At 41.3% G+C, this 12,978-nt stretch overlaps 1 protein-coding gene across 1 annotated transcript in view; it reads right to left on the bottom strand.

Annotated features, from left to right (window-relative positions):
* Positions 1-2,761: 2,761 nt before the first annotated feature.
* The window catches only part of cimip2c (ciliary microtubule inner protein 2C), a 32,996-nt gene continuing 22,779 nt past the window's right edge, over positions 2,762-12,978 (bottom strand). Inside the window, exon 4 of the mRNA XM_078213570.1 lies at positions 2,762-2,909. Within this exon, the coding sequence (XP_078069696.1) occupies positions 2,762-2,909 (148 nt within the window). The remainder of the gene's footprint in view (positions 2,910-12,978) is intronic.

The following is a 12,978-nucleotide window of genomic DNA, read 5'->3' as shown; positions in this document are numbered from 1 at the left end:
ATGCATCCATTCATTCAGGAGCAGAGAAAAAAACTGATACAAACTAGAAAGAGAAAATACTTTATTTCAATTCAGCCAACAGTTTCATGGTAACATTTTGTTTGTGGATAATTATTTATTTGTCCTCACAAAAATATGTTTTTCGATCATATCCTGCTTGGTAGTCAGTAATTTTTTGAGGACTGCATCGCAATGGTGATGTTGACCCATTAGCACCAAACAGCATGCTGCCATCCACTCTCGGACAATGCAGGTAACTGGGAGGAATGTAAATAGATTTAGAAAGCAAATGTTTTTAACTCCTCTCTTCACCTTCAATAGTGTGTCTGCTGTAGCTTGTATGGAGTTTGCGTAGTTTGGCTATACTTGTTTATTATGAATTTTCAGAATTAAATTTTTTTTTCATTCATGGGAAGTGGGCCAATGTTTGTTGCACGCCCCTAATTGGCCTTAAACTGAAAGGATTGCTAAGCCAGTTCAGAGGGCATTTAAAGTCAGCGGCATTGCCTTAGGTTTGGAGTCACATGTAAGCCAGACCAGGTAAGGAGCACAGATTTTGTTCCCTAAAGGACATTAGTACCAGATGAGATTTTGCAACAATCGACATTGGTTTTGTCGATTATTAGACATTTAATTCCAGATTTTTATTGAATTCAAATTTCCCCATCTGTATTGGTGCGATTTAAACCCAGGTTCCCAGAGCCTTACCCTGGGTGTCTGGACTACTCGTCCAGTGACAGTACCACTATGCCACTGCCACCACCACCACCTTCTAGAAATCCAGAGAGTGAAGGATAGAATGGGAGCCAATCTTTACATATTTTTATAAACATTTATTTATCCAACAATCACAGTTTCAATCTATTCCGGTTTATAAGGGTACAAGTGAATACTAGTTAAGACCTACCACCTGCATAGTTAAATATAATTAAAATACTGTAAATATTTATTCCTGACTTTTTGTTTAGTATACAGCAAAATTCTGCAAGTATAGCCAGCATTTTATTTCTTCTGAAATGTGCATTGCCCTGAGGAAATGCTGAAGAGACAGAATCGTTTTTGGCAGGTCAGCCTAACAACCTTTATGTGCTGTTTTTTTCATGGATCCAATTATAATATAGTTCAGCAAGATTTTGCACAGCAATAATTAGTTTGCAAACTGATGACAAGTATAACAACAATAAACAAATTTTGTGAATCTATGTTTGCACTTTGGAGATCAGTATGAGGGGCCACAGGTATAAGAAAATGACTAATAAATCCAATAGGAAGTTCAGCAGAAACTTATTTACTCAGAGAGCAGTGAAAGTATGGAACTCACTAGCATGATTAGGATTATGATTAGTGAATAGGATTATTGCATTTTGAGGGAGGGAGTAAAGCAAGGAAGGATATGTTGGTAGGTATAAATGAAGAAAGGTGGGAGCAGTCCGATGGGGGTAATAAAAATCAGCATGGATCTGTCTGGCCAATTGTATTGTTTCTGTGCTGATAATACTTTGATCTGCTGTCTGTAAGCTCACTTCCTTCACTCTGGATAGTTTTGATATGAGCTGAATGGTTTGTGTCTTCATTCACATGAATCCTGAGTTTCCAGTGAGCAGCAAGCCTTTATTATTACTGGACAATACCTATTAAATGCTGCACATTCTTTATTGGCACTTGATTGGGTAAGCATAATATTGCAGCCAAAGAAAGCAGCCCATATAAAAATTAGGTTCTGAATACCATTAATAGGGTCAGACTTATCGCCAGGGGAAATGGCGATATAGTGGTAATGTCACTGGAGGCCCAAATTAATGCTCTGGAACACGGGTTCAAAACCCACCACAGCAGCTGGTGGAATTTAAATTCAATTAATAATCTAGAATTGAAAGCTAGTCTTAGTAATGATAAGCACGCCTGGATCACTGATATCCTTTAGGGAAGGAAATTTGCCATCTTTACCCGGTCTGGCCTATATGTAACTCTAGATCGCTTCTCGGCCTTTTGATTAAGATCAAGTAACAGATCAAGCCCAATATGGGGTGCAATGCCTCACCTTACCAGCTTGGGTCTTGTTTGTCTCTCTTGTGGAGACCATGAATTGGATTCAATTGGAATTTGAATTTGGTTTTTGGAGCAAGCAAAGAATGGATTTGGGTCTGCCCGGTCCACTCTGAACATTGGCTTCGTAACTTTAAGGATGGAGTAAAACAAATTTTTAAAATCTGATTCCAGACCCATAGCAATGTGGTTGATTCTCAACTGTCCTCTGAAATGGCCTAGCAAGCCACTCAGTCCAAGGGCAATTAGGGATGGGCAACAAATGTTGGCCTTGAGAGTGACGCCCATGTGCCATTTTAAAAACTGTAATCTCCTGTACTGTGATCTTAAAGGGGTCTGGAAGTTTTTCTCCAGTTTTTCTCCCACCCCAGTTCCCCTGGGTGTTTAGCTGGTTTTCCAAATCTCCCAAGAGACTACATGAATTTTGGGTGGGGTGAAAAGTGAACATAATGTGAAGCACAAGGCCTGGTGGTTGTGATAGTCTAGTTAGACCAATCATTCTTTTCATTTCCAATACTGTTCAGTTTAGTTCATCTCCTTCAATTTAGTTTATACAGTAATTCGACTGCTCGATATGCCTATCTGCTTTCTGGAGATCATGCAAGATATTTACAGGATTTTCTAAATTGAGAAATCTTATTTCCAAGCAGACGTTTTCCTGGATATTAAAATTAAACTTATTACTCTACTCTTCGACAAGTACTGGTATTTTTACTTACGGTGGTGCATTTGGAACATCGCCTGAATGTCCTTTCGAAGAGATGCACAGAGCAGCTTCCAAATTATCTTTGCACAGTCTTTCCAAGTATTCATGTGGCCAGGCCATGTAATCGGGAGAAGGGCAAACATCTTTGTTTCTTTGGCTGTTTGAAATTAATTTAGCACACAGTTTGGTTTTCATTCAGAAGTTATTTGTTCACTAAAGTGTTTATCATTTCTTCCTTCGATACCATGGACATGGAAGAATAATGCAAATAAATTGGAATTGATTCACAGATGCACACTGCAAAGCAAACTATTCGATAGGAGGTGTTGAAAAAAATCCCAGGAAGTCCATTTAGTGAAAAATCCCAACAACCATGATCTCAACTTATTAAATACAAATCAAACCTCAAGAATTCTAAAACAATGTTACAAATATTAGTTACAAAGGGTGGGGTTTTCCACATCACCCCCCTCCCTGCCCACCACCCCAACAGGACCAGAAATTCCCACCAGAAATCACCAACCCTTTAGCTGGTCCACCAAATTTACCACCTTGCCCATGGCAATTCCCACAGTAGGCGAGAACTGAAAATTTAGGCAAAGCTATCGATTGCAGCAGACTATATTGTTCAAATCTTGCTGCATTTGGACATGGGTTGCTTTAGTATCTGGGGAGTTGCGAATGATACTGAACATTGTAGTGTCATCAGCAAACATCCCTCATTCTAACCTTATGATGAAAGGAAGGTCATTGATGAAGCAGTTGAAGATGGTTGGGCCTTAGACACTACCTTGAGAAACTACTGCAGAGATATCTTGCAGCTGAGATGATTGGCCTCCAACCACGAGTATGACTGCAACTCCCCCCAATTTCCATTGGCTTCAGGTTTTGCTAGGGCTCCTTGACGCCATATTTGGTAAAATGCTGCCTTGATGTCAAGAGCAATCATTCTCATCTCACCACTGGCTTTCAGCTCTTTTATCCATCTTTGAACCAAGGCTGTAATGAGGTCAGGAGCTGCGTGACCCTGGCAGAACCTAAACTGAGCATTCACGAGTAGGTTACTGCTATGTAAGTGCAGCCTGGTAGCACTGTGAATGACCCTTTCCATCATTTTACTAATGATCGAGGCTGATGGTGCCGTAATTGGCTGGTTGGATTTCTCCTGTTCCGTGTGAACAGGACCTTGGTAACATTCTATATTGCTGGGTAGATGTCAGTGTTATAGCTGTACTGGGACAGCCTGGCTAGGAGCACAGCAAGTTCTGGAGCACAAGTCTTCAATAATATTGCTGGATATTGTCAGGGAAGGAAGCCTAGATGGATCATCCACTTGACACTTCTGGCTGAAGATTGTTTCAATACTTCAGCCTTATCTTTTGCACTACTGTGTTGGGCTGCTCCATCATTGAGGATGGGGAAATTTGTGGAGTCTTCTTCTCCCATGAGTTGTTTAATTGTCCTTCACCGACATTCACAACTTGATGTGGCAGGACTGCAGAGATTAGGTCTGATTCTTTGGTGTGGGATTGCTTAGCTCTGTCTATTACTTGCTGCTTATGCTGCTTGACATGCAAGTAGTCCTGTTTTGTAGTTTCACCATGTTGACATCTTAGTTTTAGGTATGTCTGTATTGCTCCTGGCATGCCCTCCTGCAATTTTCATTGAACCAGGGTTGATCTGCTGGCTTGATGGTAATGGTAGAGTGGGGGATATGCTGGGCCATGAGATTACAGGTTGTGCTGGAGTACAATTCTGCTGCTACTGCTGATGGACTATAGCAGCTCGTGGATGCCAGTTTCGAGTTGCTAAATCTGTTCAAAGTGCATCCCATTTAGCACAGTGGTGGTGCCACACAACACAATGGAGTGCCCAGGTCAATGCCAGGTTGTCTGTTTCCTTCATTTTTGTTCCATTTGTAGCAGTTGAACAACTGAGTGGCTTGCTAGGCTACTTCAGGTGTACCTACACCAAATGAAATGCAGCGGTGTAAGAAGACAGTTCCCCACCACCTTCTCAAGGGCAGCTAGTGATGGGCCTAGTCAGCGATGCCCTGAGTGATTTTTTTTTAATCAAGGAGGTTGGTTCTAAGATGAATTTTGAAACTGGAATATGTTAGGTATTTTGGCTGCTTGATGACTTAAAGACAAAATGGGCACAGGCTTTCTCTGCACCTGTTGTTTTGTCTGTATTCATCTGCCTAGATTTCTTCTAGGTCTTGAGGTAGTACAGGATTTCCTAGCAGAAGCCAGCTTTGCTCCTGTGTCCAACAGCCATTGTCCTCCCAGAAGGGCTTAAAGCTAAAAGGCCATTGATATACAATGGGAGATAGATGGCGATCCTTCACACTTAACTCATGGATAGCTGACTTTATCAATTTCAAAAATGTCAGGTGTGAATTCCACAGAGGTATGCTGTCTGGATATGCCCATTCCTGAAGGGTGTCTGAACCAGGGTCATTCAATTCAGAACTTCCTGGGAGTTTGATAGTTGGTGTTGAATAAGTAAAGATCACCTGATTCCCTTGACAGCCATCTTAGCAGTTTATCAGTGTCCATTTTAAACAAATAAAACCAGCTCCAGAAACTTCCATACAAGCTCCTTCCACATGTAAAACTATGAATATGCCATACCTTCACTGGGCATGACAACTGTATAAAAATAAAATTGGATATCATTAACAGAAAAATTTGAAAGTGTTCAGGATACATACAAGGTCAAAGTTCTGACAAAAATTCTTGAACCACCAGGTTGCTTTTCTTTTGACTTGAAAAGTGTATTTTATTAATAGGGACTTTTTTCTGATCACTAGATGGTGCTGATACCTCATTAAACTACATTTTGCAGCAGTGTAAGGAACCAGTTTATGAGACCTATTTTACGTATAGAAGTATTCAGTTCACAATGATTTACAAATATGTACATTTTTGACTTTTACACCCCAACCACTTGATGTCAACAAACCTGCCAAAATCAACTGGTTAGAATTACACATGGGAACTGGTTAGTTGTTGTTGATCCAACCAAGTTATTGGTGCCACCACTGCAAGTTGTAGAGGGCTAATGCTTTTCCACCTTTGGGGGAGAAAATGGTTTGCTGGATTGCAAAAAGGTTTCCAAAGTAAATGTGCTCATACTTCACATAATTCACCGTATATTCCAGTCTGTATACTTCACCAAAATCCTGAGATGCAGAAGGGCCACATTATATAATTCATCAGGCCATGGGCTGAATGTGTTAAGTAGTCAAGGCTGCAATGTGTAAACTTGGTGCTCTTGCACTCATCCATACATTTTCTCTGACCCTTGAAAGAACACGACTGTAAAAATTGGCTTAAAAGCAATATGCAATACCAACTTCAAGGCCAATTGGCAATTACTTGCACATTCTTGTTCCTGATCCCAGATCCGATGCAAATTGATGGAGTGGACCTCCTTTTTGTTTACAATGAAAGTAATGGTAAATGTAACTCATGTTCTTTCATGCAGGAGAAATAAGTGAATTGATTGGTCAGAGCTAAATGAAGCATCCCTTTTTTGCATGAATTGCTGTACATTGAAATTTAAGAAGTTTAGCTTATATCTCCGGTTGTTGCTAAAAATGCTGCGCAACATAAAGTTCAGCACCAATAGAAACAAAGTACTAAATTAGATGGAAAGATACATCTTGGGCTCTGTCTGAAAATCATTAACAAAGACCTAATAAGATGGTATGAGGGATCTCTCTTAGCACGTCTGGAGTGCTATGCACTATAATACTACTAATACTCCTAATGTATACATTTTTCTTATCTTAATGAGTCTAGCACATGATGCAGCTTAAGCTCATGCATTAGCTTTTAGTAAAAAAACCACTATAACATTTACTCTGCGTTGGCTGTTAAGCAAGCCTCAGCACTTCATGAGGCACAGCAATTGTGGGCATCAAGACTCAAGTCAAATACCATCCACTTGAGACATTTATAATCAGACCTTCATTGTCACTCAATCAAAATCCTGAGCCACTCTAATGATAATGCTATGAGACTACCTTCACCACAAAGTCCAGATCAGTTCAAGAAGAAGGCCCCGCACCATCTTTGTTCAGTCCCCAAGCTCAACCCCGAGATTCTGGTTGCTTGTCACTTTAATTCTCCACCTTGTTCCCATGCTGACATTTCTGTCTATGCCACCCAGTGTTCCAGTGAAACCCAATGGAAGCTCGAAGAGCAGCACCTTATCTTTCGACTCTGCACCCAACTGTCTTCTGGACTCAATGCTGAGTTCAACAATTTTAAATCATAACCTCGTCCCCCAACTTTTTTGATGTGTTTTCTTTTTTTTTTCTGGGGTGGTCTTGTCTTGTTTCTTTCTTTACCCCTTATGTCACATTCAGGTGACTTTTTATGTAGCTCATGCCTCATTTGGACACAACCTTTGTTTTTTTACTATATCCATGATCACATTCTTTGGCTGTTGCATCTTGAAATCTGCTGTAAGCTTTCTTACCCTCCATCCTATCATAGATCTTCTACTTTGTTCTTCCTACCCCCTGCCCACCTATCATCCCCCCCCCTCCCCACTTAACATTTTAACATTTCTATCTTTTCTTTCAGTTCCGATGCAAAGTCATAAACACAAAAAATTGGTGTTGTTTTTTGCCATGAAGAAGAGACTCTCCATCATGGTAAAAATGGCAGAAAAGGCCCAAATCTTTAGGTCCTTTCCCCAAACATGGCACCTATCATTTTTGCAGGGGTGGGAATGGGCCCAGGTTGGGATTCACAAATCAGCATTTCACAGAAATAGCTGCCCATAAAAATCAGCAGCTGCCTCTTCTCGTGGGTGATTTTGGTGTGAGCAGTGGAGATTAAACCTGGCAGGAACAGGTTTGAGCTTTGTGGATTCATTTGGATAGCCAGGATACCCTTTTGAAGAGGTCAGGTACCTCTTTGGATATGGTCCCTGGGCACCTTTGGGAGAAGTTTTGTGCCTTTGGGATCTCTAAAAGTAGCCATGAATGTGCATGAAAACTGCATAAACTCATTGGAACTGTGGAGCTCATTAAAACTGCTCACATCAAAATCACCCATGAGAAGAGAAGAGGCAGCTGCTGATTGCTTAATATTTCATTCTGTCTGCTGACATAGGTCTTGGGGTTTCCATTACTGAATTAATGCTGTATAACTGATTTTACAACAGTCCATTAACACAAAAAGGTGCCTACCATTTCATAGCTCGATTAAATGCTCCAAGTGGTTATAGAGTCTACATAGGTCCTGAGGTCTGCTCATGATGGATAGTGGGTGTGTTGGTATGAAAGGTGCAACATGAGTTTGCGGGGGGGTTGAGAGGGGTGAGGAAATGAGTGGGGTGAGAGTTGGAGGGCTCTTTTATGTTTTTTCTGCTTTTTTATTAAACTTCAACACAATGCCAGATCACTGAGGCAGGCTTTCCAACCTGCATCCACACACCACCCTTCTCATGCTCATTCTGGGGTCACCTGGCCTGACTCACAGAATACCCTACCATCCAGAACAAAATCCAACGTTCAGTCAGATATTTGTAAAAGTTGGGTTCGCAGAGTCGGGAATTCTCCTGAATCCGTACACTCAACACGCAGACAGAAATCTAGACTGTTAACTCTGTTTCACTCTACAGATGCTGCCTGACTTGCTGAGATTATCCAGGAGCTTTTGTTTTCATTTCAGATTTCCAGCATCTACAGTGTTTTGCTTTTATGAGGCAGGGCCCTCAGATACAAGGAACACCACCAATTGTGATTCCCCACCAAGTCACACACCATCCTGACATGGAAATGTATCATTGTTTCTTCACCATCATTGGGTCAAAATCCTCGAACTGCCTCCCAACAGCATGGTGGGAGTATCTTCACCACATGGGTGGGAACAGTTCAAGAAGGCGGTTCTCACTTTCTCAGGGGCAGTTAGAGATGCAAAATAAATGCTGGCTTTTCCAGAGGTGCTCACATCTTCTGAATAAAATTGTGGGTCCATACATATTAAGAACTAGATTGCAATTAATCACTGGTAGTTTCTCTGGAAAATCATCCCAATGGGCAGAAAATGTTTAAACACCTTGCACTGTCAAGAATTGTCCAGTGCATTTCCATTGAATAAGATCACATTCTTCTGATTTACAATAATGTCATAGCAATTTATGTTCTCTCACATTTGGTTCATTTCTTTGATTTTCATCAATTATCAAATTTTATCTTTTATCAAACATGATTTAACATGAGACACAAAGTGAGACTAGGGCAGATGACCAAAAGCTTGGATGGAAGTAAATTTTAATCAGCATCTCAAATGGGGTAAAGAGAGAGACAGCTTTAGGAAGAGAATTCCAGTGCATAGAGCCTTGGGAGCCGAAATCATGGTTATCAATGGCAGACTGATAAAAATTAGAGAATAAAAATTGGGGATGTCGTGCTAAAGGAGATTACAGAGAAGGGAGGGCTAACACCGTGCAGGGATTTGAAAACAAGGATGAGAGTTTTCAAATGTAGGCCATGCTTAACTGGGTGCCAATCAATGTCAAGAGACAAAGGAATAATGGAATTTGGTGCATGTTAGGGCATAGGAGGGAAGAACATGGAATGCCATCCAGGAGCGCATTAGAATAATCCCATCCAGGTGTAGCAAAGCCATAGATGGGGGTTTCAACAACAGATAAACTGAGGCAGAGAGTTGGACAATATTATGGAGGTGGAAATATGCAGTCTTTGTGATGGGGCAAATATATAATAGGAAGTTCATCTAAAGGTAAAAAGAAACAATTTTGCAAAGAGTTTGGTTCCACCTTAGACAGTTGCCAAGGAGAGGAATGGAGTCATCTGTTTTCCATTTGTCAATAAGCAGTCCAAACCAAAGCACCAACTTGTCCATATCCAAATGCAACAAGGCCTGGATCATATCCAGACTGTGGCTGACAAGTGGCAAGTAATATTCACGCCAGACAAATGCCAGGCAATGACCATCTCCAACAGGAGAGAATCTAACCATCACCCCTTGACTTCAATTGTATTAACATCGCTATATGCTCCATTATCAATATCCGGGGAGTTACGATTGACCAGAAAATTAACTGGACTGGCCATATCAATACTGTGGTTATAAAAGCAGGCCAGAGCTTGGGAATTCTGCAGGGGGTAACTCACCTCCTGATGCCCCAAAGCCTGTCCATCATCTACATTGCATAGGTCAGGGGTGTTCTGGAATGCTCTCCACCTGCCTAGATTAGTTTAGCTCCAAAAACATTCAAGAAGCTTGACACCATCCAGCACAAAGCAGCATGTTTAATTGGCACTCCATCCACAAACATTCACTGCCTCTAACACCAACATACAGTGGCAGTAATGTATACCAACCATCTACAAGATGAACTATAGGAACTCAGCAAGGCTCCTCAGACAGCACCTTCCAAAACTATGATCACATCCATCTAGAAGGACAAGGGCAGCAGTCATATGGGTGCACCACCACCTCGAAATTTCCCTCTAAACCACTCATCTTCCTGACTTGGAAATATGTTGCTGTTCCTTCACTGTCACGGAATCAAAATCCTGGAACTCCCTCCCGAACAACACTGTGGGTGTACGTATACCACGTGGACTGCAAAGATTCAAGAAGGTAGCTCATCACCATCTGCTCAAAGGCAATTAGGGATGGGCAAAAAATGTTGGCCTATCAAATAAAACCCACATCCCTTGAACAATTTAAAGAAAAACACAAACATTGTCAAAACGTTTGAACAGCATCTATCAAACTGACAGGTGTGCTCCCTGAGCTTTATTCCAAGTTTAGTGTAGACCCATGAATCAAGCCACTCTGTGTCACTGATTTATATTCGTTATCAAAAAGAATTATGTATAGTAACGCAGTGTTGTTGCCTGTAACCACCAGCAACATTTATACAACTAGCTTTATGACCAACATTTAATTATTTTTCTGAAGGCAATCAATAGAGGGAGATTTAGACAAAAGCTCCATTTGAAAGATTCATTTCCAACAGGTGTAATTGTTGTAAGAAATGGTGGTCTGCTGATCCTCCATCAATAACACATTGGAATATTTTGTCAATCGAACCTTATCATGGCAAAGACTGTACAGTAAATCCAAAAGTAATTGGACAAATTTAGAAGCAACTGGAAACCCCGTCATAGTCTCCTGAACAAAATCAATTTTAAAAGCATAGCATAAACATGTAAAGCTTGCCTAGTGAGGTTAGTAGCCACTATGGGGATGGGACATCCTTTGGCAATGTCTAAATATTAGGGAAACTAAATCACCTTGTTTTTGGTGACTTAATTCCATAATGCTATCCATTCAGTACTTACAATATTGTCGTTTTCCTGATATTAATTATAGTTTTGATGTAATTCTAGCTCTCATATTTTAAATGTAACACATTATGGCATGTAATGGATATATATAAAACTGAATTCCAGAAAAATATTATATTAACATTGGCGAGAACTTTTCGCAGAAGTAGTTTTCCCAACCCTCTGACTGAAAAGTCAGGGACAAGCCCATCTCCACAGGGTCAGGAAGCCACAACCTGATTTTATGGCTGCACGGAAGTGGCTCAGGTAGTAGCTTCCACCCCTATCTGGGAGAATTCCCCACCTCTAAGGGCTTCTGACCAAACAGTTGGCCAGCAGCTCTCCAGTCCAGCATCATCGGCACCTGGAGCAATGACCTCTAGCTAGTCGCCCACAAGGAACTGCATGGACCAGATAGGGGAGGTAAATAGAGCAGTTTCACTGGAGTCAGTCACCGGCGAGGGAGTGGGATGCCATGATCGAGAGACGAGCTGGGTGGGAGGAGGGTGGAAACAGGTTAGGGAGCATGGCTTCCACTGAGTACCTGGGTACATCTGATGAAATCACCATATGGCATGGACATCCTCCCTCCCTCTGTCGCTAGTAAAATACCTGCAGCGGCAGGAGGAAGTTCTTTGTGGCCATCAATTGGCCCAATAGTGACCCCGATGTTAGTAAAATTTAAGGGACATTTATTAAAAAGTTACTACACCCAAGTTGCAAATTCTTCATCCACAAGATGTTGACCAACCTGGGAGGTTGGCGAGGTAACAACATTTGTGAAGGTAACAAATACATTTCTTGAGCTATTGAAGAGTACAAAGGATAGGGATTTTCAGATTGGCTAATGGAGGAAAATGATATTTTCCAAACCTGTGGAACATAACAGAGCAAAGAGGTAACTCAATAAATCGAGAGGTTCACTTTGGTAGCCATTGTAATCTCAAGCCTAATTGACTGAAATATTTTTCTCCAGCTTCCTAATGCAAAGTATGAAATGCTCCTTTTGCAATATTTGTATACTAATGGGACTACAACAAAATGTTTTAAAATACTGTTAGACCGGATTACAACCTCACATCTTGGAGAATATGATCTGCAGATCTCTCTACACTCTTTCATCAACTGAGCAGGAAAGGATCATTTTTTCATCCCTCCCTAATATAGGCATTGAGAGCTCAAATCCTATCAACTTTCTGAAATTAAATTCAATAAAACTGGTTAAAAATAACTTTGATAACTCCCAGTTTACAGTTGAAAACTGAATCGATTCCCTAAAATCCATTACGTAAAGAGCCTGAAAACTTTACCCAGTCTGGCCGGTATATGACTCCAGCACCTCACAATTCTTTTCATGCCCTCTAAGTTGCCTGAGTAAGCCACGGAACTGTAAACAACAGCTACCTGGTTCAGTAATTATGAATAAATCAGCAACAACCTACAAGACTGCAGTGGTATACAGTCACATTGATGCACGTCAATCGAACTCAAGACACAAGGCTTCGGTAACTGAAGGCTTTTATTGCCTAACAATGGAACTACTAGAACGTAAGTACACCATCCCAGACTGACGAGGTCCCGCCCGAGCAGGGGGTCTTATACCTCTCCCAGGAGGCGGAGCCCGACTGGGATGTGCCACAACAGTAACAACCACAGGTGTATTAATCCCACCCTAGCCCAACAACAACATTAGAACAATCCCACAGTGTGAACACCCTAGCCCAACAACAACATTAGAACAACCCCACAGTGGGAACCAACGATGGTTCACCACATTCACCCCTCCTTTGAGAACAAAGGCCGGCGGGGTGCAAAAACAGACTAAAAGAAAGTCAACAGATTATAAGTCCAGACGGTCTGGAGGACCGCACCGTCGTTGTGACCTCCTCAATACCGGCGGTGA

Source organism: Mustelus asterias, chromosome 5, assembly GCF_964213995.1.
Source record: "Mustelus asterias chromosome 5, sMusAst1.hap1.1, whole genome shotgun sequence".
NCBI classification, from domain to species: domain Eukaryota; kingdom Metazoa; phylum Chordata; class Chondrichthyes; order Carcharhiniformes; family Triakidae; genus Mustelus; species Mustelus asterias.
Note: the sequence above shows the minus strand (reverse complement) of the source record. Positions and strands in the feature narration are given on the sequence as shown.